The 20613-nt window shown below is 37.4% G+C and overlaps 1 protein-coding gene across 1 annotated transcript in view; it reads right to left on the reverse strand.

Annotated features, from left to right (window-relative positions):
* thada (THADA armadillo repeat containing) overlaps window positions 1-20613 on the reverse strand; it is a 157560-nt gene that overhangs the window by 104178 nt on the left and 32769 nt on the right. The window contains 4 exon segments of the mRNA XM_079842969.1: window positions 1402-1524; window positions 1757-1879; window positions 6120-6252; window positions 9680-9789. Coding sequence (XP_079699095.1) covers window positions 1402-1524; window positions 1757-1879; window positions 6120-6252; window positions 9680-9789 — 489 coding nt within the window.

Genomic DNA, 20613 nt, shown 5'->3' on the forward strand with positions numbered 1-20613 from the left:
TGTCTGACTGCTGCATTGTGGGACGGATTAGGCTTACTGTACTCTACACAGTAAAGCCTGCTGGCTTGAGCACTGCCTTTAAGAGAGAAAACAGCAACAGTAGCAGATCTTTCGACATCCTGAGAGTATCTGGAATAAGTGGGAGGGGAAAAAAGGTCTCGAAAGGAATGAACTGATAAGAAAATGAAGTGAGGAGAGATGTATGAAAGTTGTAAAGGCAGATAGACAGGTATGAGGGAGGAGAGCACAGGAATGTGACCTGGAGTTGTCGCCATCATGACCTGTAGGAGCCGTGTTGCCCATGTGGAGGTGATCAAAGCAAGCAATCCAGGGCAACCAGCCAGGACCACCGCACAGCTGTGTGTGTGTGTGCGTGTGACCGCACGTACTGCCCCTGTCCCCTGTGTTCTCATTTACTTTAATTATTAACCTGTCAGTGTCTCAGCAACAGCTATGGTCTGACAGGGTGGTATACGTGAGGAACAGTGAACAAATGAGTGTGAGAAAGGCAGAAGAGACAAGAGACAATGGAAAGAGAATGACATACCTTAAAGGTGCAGTGTGTAAAATTTATGAGGATCTATTGACAGAAATGCAATATAATTTACATAACTATGTTTTCAGTGGCGTATAAAGACCTTACAAAATGAACCGTTTTTTTTTTTATTACCTTAGAACAGGGGTGGGCAATTCCAGTCCTCGAGGGCCACTGTCCTGCAGAGTTTAGCTCCAACCCTAATCAAACACACCTGAACCATCTAATCAATGTCTTCAGGATTACTAGAAGGCTACAGACAGGTGAATTTTATCAGGGTTGGAGCTAAATTCTGCAGGACAGTGGCCCTTGAACTGGAATTGCCCACCCCTGCCTTAGAATGAGCCATTTCAATTTACATACACCGCGGGTCCCCTACAGTGAAGTCGCCATTTTGTGCCGCCATGTTTCTACAGTGGCCCTAAACGGACAAACTGCACACACTGCACCTTTAAGCTGCCCTTCTCATAAAATGAAAAAAAAGTGAAATATATTTAGTGTGTGCAATGCATGTGTATGTATGTACATCTGGATGCTTAAAGTCAAACTTAGAAATGTTTGAATTTCATTACATTAGATACAAAATATTGAACCAAGTGGCATTTGCAAACAGATGACAACTCAGGCTCTTTTTACGGTTTTACCAACTGGTTCAGAGGGAGTATGCTACATTTTGGCTAGTTATCACTGTAGATATAGATAGGGGTATAACATACATATGTGGTACTGAATTATTACCTTATGCGCAAACCACATTATTTACATAACACTTCAAAAAGCATTGTATTAACGTCCAAAAAACATGGTACATCACTGACATAAAATGAGTATGCAAATCAGAAAAGGGATTATAATTATATACTCACAGCCCACACAGGAGAAGTGAAACCTAGGATAGCAGCTTGCATGCCCTCTGACACAAATGGCACAATGTTCTCCCCCAGACGCGTATCTCGATACAAAGCCCTCAGGATGTTCAGAGCATGGACCTGTATGTGCATAAAAACAATCAATTCAATAAAAAAGACCCATTAAACATACCTGATCCTATTCAGTTTCTTCAGAGATTAAGTGTGTGTGTGTGTGTGTGTGTGTGTGTGTGTGTGTGTGTGTGTGTGTGTGTGTGTGTGTGTGTGTGTGTGTGTGTGTGTGTGTGTGTGTGTGTGTGTGTGTGTGTGTGTGTGTGTGTGTGTGTGTGTGTGTGTGTGTGTGTGTGTCCACCTGTGGCACAGTGCTGTTTTCAGTAGCTCCTTCATTAGATGGCATGGCCAATGCCGTCAGAGATCTCATGGTCATCTTCAACAGTCCACAGCTGGATGATTTAGGCTCAGAAGACAGCAGGGCCTACACAGAGACAGTTTTATTACATTTATCACTTACAATGGAAGATTAACAGGCAAGTTCCCACAATTTTGACATGGTTTGGAATGACATGAGGGCGAGTAAACGATGACATTTTTGGATAAACCGTCCTTTAAGCTATATTTAAGACAGCAGATTCCTGTGAGACGGGGACAGTGAATGACAGCATGACAGTGGAAAAATGACTCACAGTATGTAACCGAATACAGTCTCTGGAGTTCTTTTGTCCCTGTGCCAAAGGGTGTGAACTCATCGTGCAAGACCACCTTTTCCGGGACATACCGCAGGAATGTGTGCTCATGCCAAGGTGTTGAGTTTATCCATCCTCTCCCTGTCTTATTCTTCCCTAAAACCCTCTCATTGTCTTGCGTTTCAGATCCAAAACCCATTTTTCCTTGACTTCAGTATTTAGCTATTCTGACCTTTCAGATGACTGTCCACAGGGGAAGATTTCCATCATAAAAACTATAAGGAATCAATTACAGATCCACAGATGTTCAGATAAAACTAATGAAACTAATTCCTGGTGGTGGAAATCTTTAGAGAATGTCAGATTATTGCATATTTGTGAAAGAATAAATGTTTTGATGATGCTATACATCAGAACGTCACAGACATTGGTGATAAATGTTAGCTCAGACTGCAGGCAAAACTGGCCCAAATCAAATATTTTTCTGACTCCAATATTTTGTGTGTACTACATGTAATCTGATCTTTTCAATCAGATACATGCGTCTGGATGAAGATACAGAAGACTGCGCAGCAAGTTGTGTTGACCGTGTTTAGCGATTTGGAGAAGAGAAAACTTTAGAATAATGAATTCATGAAGTTGTGTGAATTTCCTGTTCTTAGCAGACAGAAGTGGCACCCGGTGTGCTCTTCCTTCTGCTGCTGTTGCCCATCTGCTTCAAGGGGCAACATGTTGTCAGTTCAGAGATCTTGGTTGTAACGAGAGGTTGTTTGAGTTACTGTTGCCTTTCTATCAGCTTGAACCTGGACATTCTCCTCTGACCAGCTTAATGGCATTTTCGCCCACAGAACTGGTGCTCACTGGATATTTTCTTTTTTTCCTGACCATTCTCTGTAAACCCTAGAGATGTGTGAAAATCCCAGTAGATCAGCAGTTTCTGAAATACTCAGACCAGCCCGTCTGGCACCAACATCCATGCCACGTTCAAAGCCACTTATATCACCTTTCTTCCCTATTATCATGCTCAGTTTGAACTTCAGCACATCTTCTTGACCATGTCTACGTGCCTAAATGCAAAGAGTTGCTGCCATGTAATAAGCTGATTAGATAATTGCGTTAACAAGCAGTTGAATAAGTGTACCTAATAAAGTGGCCGGTGAAACATGCTCTAAAAAGTAATTCAGGGGATCACAACTTATCACAACTTATCACAACTTAAATGCATGGTTGCAAGTAAAAAAATTCTAATTTAGTGATTTAATTAAACCGTTTAAGTTTCAAACATTCTTTTTTGAGTTTAGTTGACAATGTTGATCATTACATGAATTATAGAATGTTTGTTTTAATTGAGTTGTAGTAACTTAATGAAATGATCTAGATAACTTTATAAATTGGGTAGTGGATATTCTGAAAATTAATAATTCATGAAAATCCATAAGCCAATTATTTAGCATGCTCTGCATAGGACTGAAAAAGTAGAGTAAATTTTGAAATTGGTTACCATTGAGCTGAAGAGTAGATATATGAAGATAAACACTACATTGACTCTATAAGCAATGACAAGTACTGTAATATCTTACTTTTAGCATGTGTTTTGATAACTGTGGATTTTAACTGAAATAGATAAGATAAGAATTGGTTCCAGGGCAACAACTTAACCCCCCTCGAGTCGGCAGTCGCGCCGGCGCGATCGGCTCTCTTTTTTTCTTATCAGTGCCAAAGAGACTCAAATAACTCTGTCGTTTTTTATCATTCATGCAAGTGTTATACATCATTATATTCTGTTAAGTTTCTATTTTTTGTACGGTCACAATAAAAACAAATTGTTGTGCTTTTTACAAAATAAGGGAAACAAACATGATTCGCAATCTTCAGACTCTCTCTCAATGATGTCTAATCTGATTCTCTTCAGAAAATGACCTCTAGCTTAGTGAATACTTGACAGACAAACATGAGACATATGTCTAAAGAAATGTTGAAATGTCAGGTTTTAAATCATGTAAATCAAAACGAAAACAAATATTCTGTGTTTATGTAATCTGTGTGAAAGTCAGTCAACTCATTACGGACTCATTATCTCTAATGCGGCCACGCCCACGGACCGCGCACTCATTCAGATTCAAATACAGGCAATCCATGCCAAGGTTATTATAGTTTTGCATTTTTAAATTAGTTTTTATTTTATTATCGTTTTCAATTTTGCTTTAAATTTCAGTTTAGTTTTAGTTAGTTTTATAAATTGTTTTGCTAGTTTTAATTTAGTTTTTATTTTGTAAACACATTTCTATTTAGTTTTTATATATTTCGTTTCAGTTTTAGTAATTATAGTTTAGCAGAGTTACCAGAACGCAGTGTAGAGACCAAATCAAGATTTTTAATTAATTTAAGGTAGGCTAAGTTTAAAAGGCTCAGTTAGCATCTGTGAATATTAAACGCAAAAAGTCTTGCTTTTAGACAAGATTTATTTGGCCTGTTTTCGTTTTGTATAAATTGTATTTTAATTTTAATCAATGTTTTTAATATAGTTGCTTCTTATTTTATAAGAAGTCAATATAACAGACAATAGCCTTAGCGCGACATTGCAGGCGTCTCATAAATTAACTTAAGATGGAAATTATATTTGAGTATTAATTGCCTTTTTTACAGTGAATTTCGTTTCGTATAAATTGTATCTTAATTTTAATCAACGAATTATAGAATTATTGTTTTTAAAACGAATTTTGCTTCATATTGATGTTTAAATATTATACCCTATGTTTTTGTTTTTTGTTTGTTTTTTAGAAAGTTAATTGCTTTCTTTAAACTGAATTTCGTTTTGTATAAATTGTATCTTAATTTGAATCAATGTTTTTAATATATTTGATATAATATAACAGACTGGTATAATACATATTTTAGTATATTTGATACCAATATAGCAGACAATAGCCATGCATTTCACGTGTTTCTGACTGAAGCTCGAAATTATATTTGAGTAGTTTGTGTATTTGATCGTTTACAAATGATTCAGAAAATATTTGCCATTGAAATGACTGGGAAAAAGTGTCCCAATCAACCTAAAGTCACCAGATACTATTTGAAATCATAATTGCATTGCATTATGTTGTTTTAAATCCCAAATATTTTACTTATAACATTCATCATTACCAATTGTCACAATATTACTGTTTTTTTAGGTCTTCTTTCAAAAACATTTCTGATTGAAATCTTGTATCTTTTTTGGCAGATAATTTAGCTTGCTTTCAAGTAAAAACTTTAAGTAAAAAACATTTAGATTTTCCCCGCAAAAAACTATTTTTGTACTTATCTAGTAAATCTAAAATCTAGTAGGCCTACCTAAAGCTCGTTCATTATGCAGCTCATTATTATGCAGGTCTTTGTTTCTCAGGAGTGATCACATTATTATTAATGAGTCGTTCACGCCTACTCGCATAAGGCCTGAATAAAGAAAAAGTGTTTTACAAAATGTAAATGAATATATTGTTTTATGTGAATGAGTAGGCTCAATGATTCTCACATCAGTTTAAAGCAAAAACAAAAACACCCAATAATCAAAGGGCTTGTGAACACATATCTATTGTGTGTTTTGAAGCCTTAATTTAAAATTTTTTTTTTTTTTTTTTCAAAAATTATGCATAAACATTATTCTCTCAAAAATACAAGCATGTACATACATGTTCCTCACATATTATGGTAGCCCAGTTTGTGCTGAATACAGTGTAATTACACTTTTGCCATTAATGTGTTTATAAGCAACTGAAAAATGCACAAATGTCAGAGCATGTCAAAACTTCTAAAGGTCCCCAAAACAGCTCAGACTCCTAGGGGTTAAGTAGTTTGACACACAAGTTTTTAAAGTTCCTCTAACTCAATAGTTTGTTGGATGAAAATAATTTAATTAGAAGTTATAACAAAAAAAAGTATGTAAAAGGGTTGCTTAATTTTTAGAATTAGAGAAAGAAAAAAATACTATTTATTTATTGAAATGTTGGGGGGGGGGGGCATGGTCATTGCAGTACATAGAGTACTAACCTGGATATAGAAGGGTATTCCTGCACTGCGGCGGGTCGCACACAGTTTAGAGGAGGGGTCACTGGATTTCACATCCTCAAGAACCTCCTTCAGCCAGTGTGCTGGCAGCTGCTGGAGCATAGCACTCCCACTCCTAACACACACACAAACATACAGATTACAGAAAACCCCACATAATACCTTGTTGTGGAATTATGAACAAGACATCCAAGTTTATGTGGTTTCCAGTTTCTCTCAGACATTTTTGTTTATGTATTCTCAGATGCAAAATCCACAGTTTTCAAAGCAATCTGAAAATCAAATCACATCCAAATGTGATCTCAAAGCAGAGACTATAAAATAATTAAATTTAAACACTAATTAGAGGAAAACGTCAAGCTAGAGCCAAGGTACATTACAGCAGAAAATATGTGAAGATAAGCAAAAAAAAATTATAAACAGTTTCTGTGGGCTCTGTTGTTGTCAAGATCCAGTGTAGAACCATAAGACATTTTCAGACACAATGAGAATTACACAATCACTTTTAGGGGGGGGGGGGGGGGGGGGTGTACACTAACATTCAAAAGTTTGGAAGAAATAAAAAAAAAAATTCAATTATGCTTTAAATTGATCAAAAGTGACAGTAAAGATATTTAACATGTTACAAAAGATTTCTATTTCAAATAAATGCTGTTCTAATGAATGCTCTATTCAAAAAATTCTGAAAAAAAATAAGAAAATATTTCCTAAGCACCAAATCAGCATATTACAATGATTTGTGAAGGATCATGTGACACAAAAAAAAACTTTTTTTTCCAAATCGTACTAACTTAAACCTTATGAACGGTACTGTAAGTGCTAGAGGAAAAGGATTTCTTATTTCACAAGGCTGTGATTAAGAAAATAAATCTCAAAAAGCTGCATGATTTGAGGAATTATTCATGTCCGTAAGCACAAACGGTATGGGACAAAATACACAACAAAAGTTTAATACTTCAGGTTGAGAGTTTGTTCAAAACCCTATTCCAAAGTATGAGCAATAATAATAGAGATGCTTGCCTAAGCAAGCACTGTAATTACACTGCAAACCTCGGATGAATACACACACACAAACACATAGCAGAAGCTGCCCAAGCGTGTGCAGGACGCCCACTTTGAGAGCGGAGAAAAATGTGAGGCTCTCGTTATGAAAAGTACCGTTATACCAGACGCGCTGGACCGAGCAGGCCAGATCAAACAATCCAAACCACACAGCAAGCACCCACGCACACACACACCTCACTCAGTAATACACTACCCCAAACACAAGGCGAAACCTTCAAAAGGCAACCGACGAACGCCCCACAATCAACACCTCGTAACGGGCTTAGCGGTTGCCGGTGGAGCTGTGTAATCACACAGCAATGCTTTTTCTCCATAAGCACCTCTGAGACTCAATACAGACACAACTGTTAATACAGGCCGATCCACCACAAACACACACACTACTACTTCCTCAGGGATTTCAAGAAAGGTTGCCATCTTAGGACTAATTATATGTTTGCACGCACATTTTTGGGTGTTTTGCACCTTATTGATAGGGTGCCGGGAAAATCTAAGGAAATAATAAGGAAAAGAGACAAACCAGAAACCCAAATCACCCATTTGGGACTCTATTACACATTGACAACCATATTTAATAAACAGGTCTGGCTTAATTATGGTATGTAATGCCCACTTTCCAATCAATCAATTCCTGATGAATACGTACCATCCATTTTTACTCATTGCATATCCTGTTTCACTTAGAAATAAGCCACAATAAGAAATACAATGAATTGTGAACAACATGGATTCAACATCTATTCTAGTTTGTGCTTCTTTCATTCTTGGATAAGCGGCTCAAAAACTCTCCAGCTTAATTTTTGAATTTTCCTCTGCCCACAATACACCTACTTTCCACCATTTCTCACTTTTAAAATGGGAAGTTTAACACAGCAATAAACAACAAAGAGTTAAGTGCCTGCCTCACGTCGTATGAACATAAATGGCATGTCAAACAGTGGGCACGTGAGCATCAGAACTGGACCACGGAGCATTGGAAGAAGGCGGCCTGGTCTGATGAATCACATTTTCTTTTTCATCACATGGATGGCTGTGTGCGTGTGTGTCGCTTACATGGGGATACCATTGCACCAGCATGCACTGTGGGAAGGCGGCAAGCTGGCGGAGGCAGTGTGATGCTTTGGGCAATGTTCTGCTGAGAAACCTTGGGTCCTGTGGATGTTACTTTGACATGTAGCACCTTGTTGCAGACCATGTACACCCTTTAATGGAAATAGTATTCCCTGGTGGCTGTGGCCTCTATCAGCAGTATAATGTGCCTGCCACAAAGCAAAAAACGGTTCAGGTATGGTTTGAGGAGCACAATGAGTTTGAGGTGTTGACTTGGCCTCCAAATTCCCCAGATCTCAATCCAGTCGAGCATCTGTGGGATGTGCTAAACACACAAGTCCAATCCATGGAGGCCCCAGCCCGCAACTTACAGGACTTAAAGGATCTGCTGCTAACATCTTGGTGCCATATACCACAGCACACCTTCAGGGGGTCTAGTGGAGTAAATGCCTCGACAGGTCAGGGCTGTTTTGGCAGCAAAAGGGGGACCAACACAATATAAGGTCATAATGTTATATCTGATCAGTGTATATGCAATTAGCTATATGTTACTAGTTTGTAATATTTCGAATTAGCTTTAGTTTTCAAATTTGTAGTTTTCATTTTAATTTGGTAAAAGTTTTAATCATTTTGTTATGAGCTTTTTAACTTTTTAATAGTTTTTAAAAATATTTCTAAACAAGTTTTTATTTTTGAATATCAGTTTTAGCTGCATTTCAGTTAGTAATTTTAGTACTGCAAATTAAACTAAACCAAAAATAGAAATATTGCCATGGCAACTGAACTAACTGAAATTAGTTTAAGATTTTATCGTAATATTTCCAATTTATTTTAGTGTCATTTCAATTAACAAAAATGTATTATAAATAGCTTTTGTTTTAGTTAACGATAACACTATGACCGTTTTTACTTTAAGGAAAAAGAGAACTGCAGAAGTGAATTAAAATTACAAGAGGCTCCTTCAGCAACTCCAAAGCAGCAGAACCGATCTGATGTCCTATTCATGTCGCTGTCGTGAAAGTGAGAAAGTCAATTTCCTTAAATTCTGCATAGAGGCCACATTCCAAAGCTCGTTAAATCTCACATTTCCAGATGTTAACGGTTTTCAAACTTCCTGATTATTTGAAGCTTGTCCTTCAGGAGTAGCACTGGTTTCCAGCCCAGCAGCTGAGAGGGAGCAGGGATGAGAAGGAGGAGGGCTGGACTCATTCAGGTATGAAACATGGTTGCCAAGCACAACATTAGGGGCTCTGGAGTAGCAGTCCTCATGACTCCCTCCCCATGCACACACTGTCTGTGGCCTTTGGGTTGAAAACATCTTGAATTTGCGTAATGACAAGGGAGCTATTTTACTGGACAGAGAGTTGACAAGTCAGTATGAACGTTTTCATCATTATTATATAATCTGATTGAGTTTGATCTCTCACCTGCAGAGCATCTCAGTCAGCCGAACAAATCCCACATAGGCCAGTTCAAACGCCCCCCTATGACGAGACTGCAACAGCTGCTCCCGAAAATACTTCCCCACACCTTCCACCTGAGAGAAAAACAGACAGAGAGAGATTGACAAAATGGATGTGTGAAAACACTCAAAATAAAAATTTGCATTATGTACATACTTAACAAATATTGTAGATATCAAAAATAAATCTAAATGGACAAAAATGCTTTATGTGTGGTCCAAAATATATTCTTATGGGTTAAAAAAAATAAAAAAAATAAATAAAAACCTTTACTGGGGGGACCAACTCCATATTAATGTATTTAGAGTGCAACATCATTACAGTGTTGAGGTAATGGTCATGTGTCCCAATCCTTTTGCCCATATATATACAGTAGTGGCCAAAAGTGATGTCTGACCTAGGAAAAAAAAAAAAACTAATTTTGGAGTGTAAAACGAATGTAGGTGTTACACATTCCAATTGTATCATTTGACATAATGCAATGACACATTGTGTTCATATTCATACCAAGCTTTCAATCATTATTCCCAACCTATAATTCAATAAATCACTAGGTGGCCGGTATTCGTTATATTATTAGATGTTATTTTGTGGGGTTTAGTGAAAATGGCCAGATGGAAGGAGCTGCTCTCTACAACCAACAAGGATGTTGTTGAAATGGCTAAATCTGGTCAATTGTTTTTGGATATTGCTCATGTGCAGGATGTGAATCGTCACAATGTCCACAAAGCATAGTAAAACCACTACCATGCAGAATGTAAAGAGCTGTGGCTGGTCAGAGAAGACTTGTGAGCATTTTAACAGGAAGATGAAAATCACCTGAAAGTGGGACCACCTCAAAACAGCTTTTAAAGACCTCCATGAGATTGTGAGTAACCTCCGATTTCCTTTTGAACTGCAAGCCAACAGTAACAAGAGACTAGATTGAGAGGTTGTGTACCAGTAAAGAAACCATTTATTAGTTTTATCTGCAAAAAACACCTTGCATTTGCCAAAGAACATAAGGACTGGAGTGTGGAAGATTGGAGCAGTGTTCTTCCGTCCAACAAGTCAAAATTCAACAACCTAGCATTGGATAGTGTCAGGTATGTTCGTAAAAGACAAACTTAAAGGAGTAGTTCACTTTAAAATAAAAAAGTACCCCATGATTTACTCACCCTCAAACCCTCCTAGGTGTAAATAAGTTCTTCGTTTTGAGGAACACAATCTGAGTTAAATTAATAAATATCCTGCAGCTTCCAAGATTTATAATGGCACTGACGAGATTCATTGAGTTTGAAGCTCAAAAGTGCATCCATCATAAGCATATTCCACACACTCCAGGGGGTTAATAAAGGCCTTCTGAAGTGAATCGATGGGGTTTTGTAAGAAAAATATCCATATTTATAACTTTATAAAGAAAAATATCTAGCTTCTGCCAGACTGTCTTCCATATTCTACTTACGAAAAAACTTACAAGCTGAGCCATATCGTATTAATTATCGCAGGCGATACGTCCGCAATAATTAATGCGATATGACTCAGCTTGTCAGTGAACTACGGCTCTGTGTTGTAAATGCCGCTCCATCTGAAAGCAGGTGATGGCGATTTACTACTAATCAAGGAACCGGCTTTACTGACGAGATGCGCCTAACAATGTCATGCGATATATCGCCCAGCCCTACCTGAAACATCAGTAAAGTCTAGCCATCATTCGGACGGGGTCCGCTACATTTATTGTAACGTACTGAGTTGTTGAGAGCGCTGTGCTGTTAGGTGGAGTCTTCCACCTTTGTAACACATGTAATGTACCATTACAGCTGTCGAGATGAACGAATCGTCAAAGTGTGGATTATAGCATTATTTTATGATCTATTCCTATCACATGACAGTCTGTTGATCGCGTGAATGAAGTGATCTCCTCATTGCAACGCGTTCTCTCACAAACTGCTTTCACCACAACTAACAGCAAACACGACATCGATATGAATAGAGTAAGAGCTTTGTGCAGCATAACAGCGTCATTCATTATAATGGCAGTTTGGGCAAGTGTGCAGATACACTCGCGACGTGTGATTGACAGCTCCGGACATTATAAAGAGATTGTTCTTTGATCGCTTTCTGTAGTTTAATCACTTAAAAAACGGATTTGTTTCATGCTACTAACAGAAACGATCGTTTTAGTCACTGGCTTGATTCACTGATGCACTACACTTAGGGCATCAAGACGGCGATCATTAAACGATCTGGAAAGAAAGTCTGTGTGAACTTGAATGACTAGCTACACATCAGAAATCACTGATCACAGATCAGGCATTAATTAACACTGTTACTCACTGTTTGTCGCGGTGCTGTAGAATCCATATCGTAAAGTCTGTTTGTAAAGCCTTTGCTGACATAAACTGAATCTATTTTCTCCTAGTGCTCTGGGCAGGCAAAGCGGAGGAAGGGGGAGGTAACCTTTCCTGGTATAACGTCATAACAGGAAAATTCCAGATCAGCTCGTCTGAGCGGTCATTTTCTCAAAGGCAGAGAAAGACAGCCAAAACTCGGTTTACACCCATCAAAAATTCTAGCCACTTGGGGACCATATACAGGCTAGGGGAACTCATATTAATGTTAAAAAACCTCATAAAATGAAATTTTCATGCCATGGGACCTTTAATATAACTCAGATTATGTTCAGAAGAAAGTCATATACACTTAGGGTGGCTTGAGGGTGAGTAAATCATGGGGTCATTTTCATTTTAAAGTGAACTACTCCTTTAATGGTGTTGGAAGGATCTATAAAGTTTGAAAATGGACCAATACTTGGAAATCCTCTTGAACACAATATAGCCAAGAATGTAAGATCTGTTTGGAGATCAAATATGTATTTGCCACAATGATAGCGATCCCAAACCTTGAATAAAAGTTTTTTTTATTTTTATTACCACAATCCAAATTCAGAAATTAGATCTGAATTTAAATAGCCCCCTCAATTTAATTCTGAATGGCCCACATTCCTGCAAACAAACAAGCTTAGTAAAACAGCTACTGTACTGTACATGTCAGCCTCTGCTTCCAAATCAACAAAACAGCTCCTCCCAAAGGCAGTCAGCAGTTATGGAGCAGCTGTTTACGTTGTACTCCAAATGCTTCAGCTTCAGTAGGACTTTATTTAACCAGAGACTTCCTGTTTGCCTCCCCCCTGGACTATTTACATTTTTACCGGCTACAACTGAGTTCCCACGGGACTTCAGCGCGAGACTACAGCTTGCTGTCTAAAACACTATTTCGGTGAGTTTAAACAATGGCTAAGTTGCTAAACGCATCTCATTGTCATGTAAGGGCCCTGTTCATGTTGGACAGACATTTTAATTGCATTTTCTGTCTGTTAAGAGGCACAAAGACACTCTTTATGTATATGCCCCCATAGCTGCCGTGTTAGCGGAGTAGGAGCTCTGGGCATTAACTATAACAGCTCCGTGCTGCAAGCACCAATCCGGTTCGTTTTTTTTTCTATAGACAGTACTCAAAGGTATAACGATCAAGATTAACTTAAAAATTCACCGGAGTTCTCCTTTAAAACATCTTTCATTAACAATTATTCAGTTATTTGTAATGTGCAAAATCATTGTAAAAATAAATAAATAAATAAATAAATAAATAAAATTACTTCCAATGTAGCCAGCTTCATTTTGATAGTTACTTGTAGTGTAGCTAACTACTCTTTCAAAAGGGTAGCTTGACTTTATCGTTACTACTTCAACTTGTGAGTACCTTGTAGCTTGTCAAACTACAGGTTTCAGACTAGCTTCCCAAACACTGTATATATTCCTAATTTTGCACATTGCTGAGCATTTGCAGCTCATTAATAAATGTCAAGGTTTTATAAAAAAACAACCAAAAAAAAATCCATATGTTCTGGGTCACCACTCAACGGCCAACACAAAACCAATTGAGATTGCACCTAAACCAGAGTCAAGAGACGCTTTGAATATAAACATGCAGTTGAGAAAAATAGTACATAATACTATAATACATATTATATGAAGGATAATGGTGTGGTTGCATTAGCAAAATTTTGCTGGCAAAAAAAGGTCCATTGTCTAATGTCAGTGTGCCAATGTACTCTATAAAGCAAAGCTCACATAGTGGTCAAACCAGTGTCATTTAGTCTTATTGATATACTAATAAAGTATTTATTCATATTTTGAATGAGCTTTTATTTTTATATTTTACTTACATTTTTTGTTTTAGTATTTTTTGTGCTTTGTAATTTTTATTACCTTTTTTTATATTTATTTTATTTCGTTTTAGGTTTCAGTAATTATTTTATTTCAGTTAGTTGCCACAGCAACATTTCAAAATGTTCTAAGTTTTTTTTAAAGGTGAAGTACCGGTATGCAGTTTCTGCGACACTAGTGGCACAAATTTTTTTTTTTTTTTTTTTTTTTAAATCAGTGCCACCTGACTAGAGAAAACAAAGAAAAAGGCTGTTGTCTTCTCTTTTGCCAAATAACTGCAACAACCATAATGCACCGGCAATATTGCCATCAAAGGCTACTCCCACCAGTCCCATATGCCTGACTAGAGTCAAGTACCCCCTTGCTTTAGTAGCAAATACTTCTTAGCAAACTTTTAGTTATAATGATGTCAACTTATATTGTTCCTGAGTGCAAGAATTCAATAAGTAAATGTTTAGTGGGAGTGAGTTACTTTCGATTTTAGGATCCAGCGCGTTGTAGGCAGTGGCTAAAGTTCCTGATATTTTACTAACAACTTCCTTAGTTTCATATTAGTTTGTCTATACAAACTAAACCTGCAAGAAGATCTTGAGACAAACATGTAGGACCTTAATTTCACAGCAACTTTCTCAAAGGCGGTCAACGCAATAGAAAGCAGATTTGCCTGTAAAGAGCATTTGATGGTCAAATGACCGGAGAACGACTTCTTTGGGTACCACAATGATGGAGAAAAGGATCCCCTACTGAGAAGCAGTTTACTCTTAACTCAAGGAATTATACACCATCAAGATGTGACTAACTGCTTGCAGTTGCCATGGTGCCTCCACAGTCTGAAAACATGTGCTGCGTTTCCACAGCGACGAAGGCCATAACAGGATGCAGGACACACACTTTGGGAAACAGAACCTTCACTATCATAAACACTCGCTCGGTCCGAACCCTCTGAAGAAATGCGGTCTGGAAAAAGATGTTGTATGAGGCATAAACACAAACCGCAAACACAAGCCATGTGGACCCCGGCAGCATCGTTAGATCATCCTTTACATAACAGGCGAATATGCCATGGTAACCACACCAGTGACATCACTGAATAACTCCACACCATCTGTTAAAGCACTGAAGTCATTTTAGCAGGACAGAGCAGTGAAAATAGCAATCGTACTGACACATAAACGCGTTCACTGAGGCCGCTGGCTGATAAAACACGAATTCCCACACTGAAACCTTCGCACAGATATCAAGTAACAGCTCTAATGATATATTACTTCATTTTTTGTAAGTGCAAAAGATGTTGCAAGGACTGTTCACTCCCTTGCTAATTTCTGGATTTGGAAACTACAGCGACCTATCAAGAAAACAAAGTGGGAACATTTGATCAAGCTGTCTGGCCTTGGCCGAAGTTATACTCTCAGCTTAAGACATCAAAAACTAATTCAAGAGTTTAAACCTTCTGCCCCTTAACTGCAATGCAAAATCCTGCTCTCCACAGTATGTGCTACAAAAGAACATTCAAATTGTGTTGGGTCAGACACTGTAGAGCCCTGAAAACGTCAAAAAGCATCATAAGAGTATCAATACAATGTGTCCAGGGCTTGACATTAACTTTTTTGCTCACCAGCCACTGTGGCTAGTGGTTTTCCAAAGTTACTAGCCAGTGCCACTCAGCATTTTCACTGGCCACAATTTTGTTGTTTGGAAATTTGCTGTTGGCTATATGTCAATTACCACTGTAGACATCCAAATCAAGTCTACATAAAATGTATAACATGACAGGTCATCAACAGTATAGTATACAGTATACAATAAGATTTTCATTTCTATCAGCTATGACATTTAAATGTAGCAAATTTTGTGTGGTATGAGCCCATACAGTAGCCTAGTTAAATAAATATCCATATTTTCATGTGATTTGACTGTTTATTTTATTAAATATACAAAATCTAATAGGTGTGTATCATACCTGATACCTAGATGAACACTTTACAGTTGGTTTTATGACTGTAAGCCATTCTCTTCAAATGCTATTGAATTTAGAAACGTGTATACCAATGTCGTAAGTAACTTTAGAGACGGTCCCTAAATTCGCGAATATCGAACGTCCAACATCAAGCCAGCTTTATGCCAGTCACATCAGGGGCCCGTTCTTCGTACCTCGCTAACTCAGTTAGCTGGATTTGATTGTTGACGATTTGACATGATCTCGGATTGTTTGGTTCTTCGAAGCTCATCCTGGACTTGTTGTCATAGTAACAGGTCCGTAAGCTTAAACCTGCTCGGGAGCAGGCTTATTTCATGTAAACAGGATTAGATTGCATCTTGAGGTGATACTTAAAATCTGTCCCAGCCACTGCTACTTTATTACAAGAGTGCATTTCTGAACCAGGGGCAATAATAATCATTTTAAATAATAATATAAAAATGTTATATTGTATATGTATATGTATATGAGAATGTATAATGTTGTGTATAATACTATAGACAGCCACTTGATTGAGCGATTTATTTGTGATGGAATAATTATTTTATATAATTTTATTTTTATTGGTTTACACACATGTTGTACAGTTAATCTGAGCTGTGCATTAAGTGATCACGGATATTATGGGAGTGGCTTCATGCAGCGCAAGAGAGGATAATTTGATAATTTGATCTTGACCCATAAGAAACTTGAATACTGTCACGTTACAAATCTGCTTCAAATTGAATTAAAAATTAAATTACAACATTTAAATAAAAATGTAAAGGGTGTACAAATACTGTATAAAATCGTGAATATAAATAGTTGGTAATCATGTTAAAAAAAAACATTTATCATTTATCTATTATAACTTTTATGTAGGTTTGGTCGTTTGGCTGTTTCCTTATAAACGTTCAGAAATTCGTGGGGGGTTTTTTTGTGTAATTTGTCAAGTTTTTTTGCCAGGTGGCTTTTTAATTATATGATGTCATTACGTTGCTGTCTTGACGCCAGCCAATCGCTGCATTTCTGATCGCGGTTTCGAGTATCGATGCATCTGCCCTCTTCAGGGAACACAAGAACGCGCAGTGATCTTAGATCATTTAATCTAGATATTTTAATCCAATCCGCAAATTCGTTTGAAGAACCAAATTAGCCAGAGATCAGTTATCACGATTAAAAGATCTGGGATCTGTCAAATCATCTTAGATGTATTAAGCGAGGTACGAAGAACGGGCCCCAGGTGTTGTGATAATTGTTTGAAACTATTTTCGCTGCTGAAATAGAACAAAAACAGTGAATCACTGTATGATTAGTTAATCTCCTACGTACATCGCATGCACATCTCTGCTTTGATGAGAGTGCAGATTTCAGTGAGCGAGAGTGCACTCTGAACAAAACTCCAGCGTTTCAGCGATGGCTAATCTGAACACCTCTGACTATGACATTGCATTTATAAGCTCAACAGAATTGCATGCGATTGGTTATGATGCGCATCGTGATTATAACAGATTGCCTTTTGAAAAAGACCCGCCAAAGTGGCTAGTGGGAGTGACTGTGTTACACGCCACAGCTGAAATCCATCTGCAAAAGGCGGGTTGGTGGGTGTTAATGTCAAGCCCTGAATGTGTCCAATATTTTCTTCTGAAGTCATAAAATATTTTGTGTGCGGAACAGATATTTCAACAGACCGGAGTCAAGTATTCCGCTTATACTATGTTACCACACCTCAAGACATTGTTCAGATGTATTTCAAGGCATTTGTCAGGTTTTCATCTTTAAAACACTCGCGCGTAGGACTAATTTCTTATGCATCTCATCCCACGCCTCCGTTGTAAATCCAAAACGTAATTTTAGAGCTAGTAACGGATGCTTGAGCCATTGATAGCAAACTAATGCAGTTATTACTGAGAGCGAGAGAGAGAGCGAGAGAGCGCGAGAGAGAGAGTGCGAGCGATAGATGTGAAGCGCATGTGAATTACGAGTTACAAGTCTTTGAGAACTCTACTAATAGCGAAACTGTAAATTTATCTGCTTCAAGAACAGTGCCATATTTACCTCGCTAGCGAGACATCAAGCAGCTTTTAAATTGCTAAACTATTTTACTGATAAAATCGTCAGAGCAGCACTGGCAACAAGTTTCTGTGCGAGTGTGTGTCTGTGCTGTATATGCGTTTGAGTGGGAGAGAGAGCGGGAGAAAGAGTATGTGCTTACCGTACATAAAACGTAATTTTGTGGCAAAAAAACATGGAAACAATTTGTCATTTTTTATCCTATTGTTGACCATATTTATTTGCTTTGTCATTGTAGGTTTTGGTTATTTTGCTGTTGTAAGTTGCAAGGACTTTTGAAATAACTGAAATCATTTGGTGAAGTGATATGGACATGTAATGCGGTAAAGACCTGCCTGGAACTACTTTAGCTGTGAGTTTCCCTAAAAAATAATTGCACACCTTAGAACACTCAGATTCAAGCATTCACGAACAGCCCCGTAGTGAATAAACACAAGGAAAAGAGATGGAATGCAAATAATAACACTGTGCCAGACACGGTGCCCACACACCCTTCTGATTGGCTATGATTTTTTATTGATTTTGTCACATCTTGTGGTAGTGTCACGTCTGATGTGGACTGACAAACTGCAGCTGCGTCCCAATTCAAAGGCTGCATCCTTCTAAGGGTGCAGACTTCAAAGGTCACACCTTCGAAAGACACTAAGGTCGGAACAAACGATTGTAACGTTGGTCTAGCCTACAGAGGATTGTTCTTGTCGCCTAACAACTGTGACAGCTGCCAATTGATGAATGGCAGTAACATTTGTACTGGACAAATAAAATAATTAAATTTTTTTATAAACATGCATTAAACATGAAAATGCCACTAGATAGCACTAACACTAGACTGTGCTGAAATGTAACATTTAAATGATACCAGTTTGTGAATGAACTCTAAAATCCTAAAAGTAAATAAACTGAAATTCCAAAAAAAAAAAACTAAAATAGGTGATTAAAACTACAAAAAAATTATAGAGAGAAAAGACAAATAATAAAAAAAAAATGATTCAAAACTATATAAACCTTTCGTTATAGTGTTTTGTTTTGTTTTTTGAAGTTCAACAACATCCATTCAAATTCATTGTATGGAAAAGATCTGGCTAATATATATTGTTTTAAACAGAAAACATCAGCCATATAGGTTTGGATGAACATGAGGTTGAGTAAATTATGACTTTATGGCCATCTATTCACTTAAGGTCAGTAGGTTTTATGACAAGGCCCATTTGAGAAAGGGAATTTTCACTTTACGCCTCTGTTTTTTTTTTTGGTTCAATGTAGAGTGAATGTACACAGACACTGTCACAAACACATGTTCATATTGTACTCAGGCTTTAAGTTAGTGAGATTTTGAACATATGCCAGGATGAAGGAAACGTTCAGGTTTATTTATCGTATTGGCACATAGGACCGAGATGCTGCCAGCACAACCGCTGCAAGAGTCTCAGGTGTAAAAACCTGGTGAATGAGTTCTGTGTGAAGTGGTTCAGCTCTTCAGGGAAAAAGGAAGCTATTTGAAAAGAATGCAGAATAGGAAAGGTAGTCGACCCATTAAACAGCAGGCTGGTCTGAAATGAAAGCACTATGCTAAGAGGGCACATGCTAATTGAAGCCGGGCACAGCAGGAGACAACATATACATTTCACATGGTTTAAACTACTGCCGACGGAAAATAACTGCCCTGCTAAACACAGGCAGCTGGCACAGTTCATGTTGAATTAGCGTAAAGCACTGCTCCAAACTCTAGTGAGCTGCGTACCTAGCCTCCATTTCAAAACATAAGCAAACTTCTGTCTTGAACCATAGGGAGCAACATTATGCTTCCTTCTAACATGCCTCATTTTAGCCAAATACAAAAGCAGCATCGCATGTTATCCGATATGAAACAGTTCTATACACTTAAAGAAGAAAACTATTAAAGGGTTATATCTGAATAAAAGACTAAATTAAATCTGTTCATCATATAAAGTAATTGTGTCTCTTCAGACAGGGGCATAGCCATCTCAGAAGTGAGGGGGGCAAAAATGTAAAGTGTAATACCATTCTTTTCTGACCTCTGTCTAATTGATAGGTTTTATTTTTTCTTATTCTGTTGAATAATAACCAATAATTTGTATTCTAGAATATTTTCCCTATATTTTCCTTGTGACAATTTGATGATTATGATGTTTATGAACAACAAACATCAAGTCATCATGGATTTTATACAATGTAAAAATTGTTAAAATTTATATAAAGGCAGAAAATATTTAATTCAGAATCGATTCTAAATATTTGTATACTTTCTATACTGTAATAAAGGCAATGTCAGTTAGCACTGAATTATTCATATACTTTGTTATGAAAATACCCTTAAAAAAAACACATAAATCATATATTTGTTGCTATCGTGTTTTTATTGTCTTCATGTTTTCAGTCAAAACTTTTCTACTTTTTATTCTGCTACAGCAATAGCTGGATGCCTTTGTCCATATAAGGGATTTCCAGGAACCTCATAAGTGTAATGACTTGTATGAGTCTTGCAGACTTTGCAAAGGCGCGCTCCGGCTTCCAGTATGAATACAACAGACAGTAGAGTATTTAGAGCTCCTATACACTCACATTGCCTCAAGCGTCAGTCATTAATACAATATCTGGCCTCTTTGAATTTAAATCTAGATTTATTCACATTGTCCCAT

Source organism: Gobio gobio (assembly GCF_949357685.1).
Source record: "Gobio gobio genome assembly, chromosome: 18".
In the NCBI taxonomy this organism is placed as follows: Eukaryota; Metazoa; Chordata; class Actinopteri; order Cypriniformes; family Gobionidae; genus Gobio; species Gobio gobio.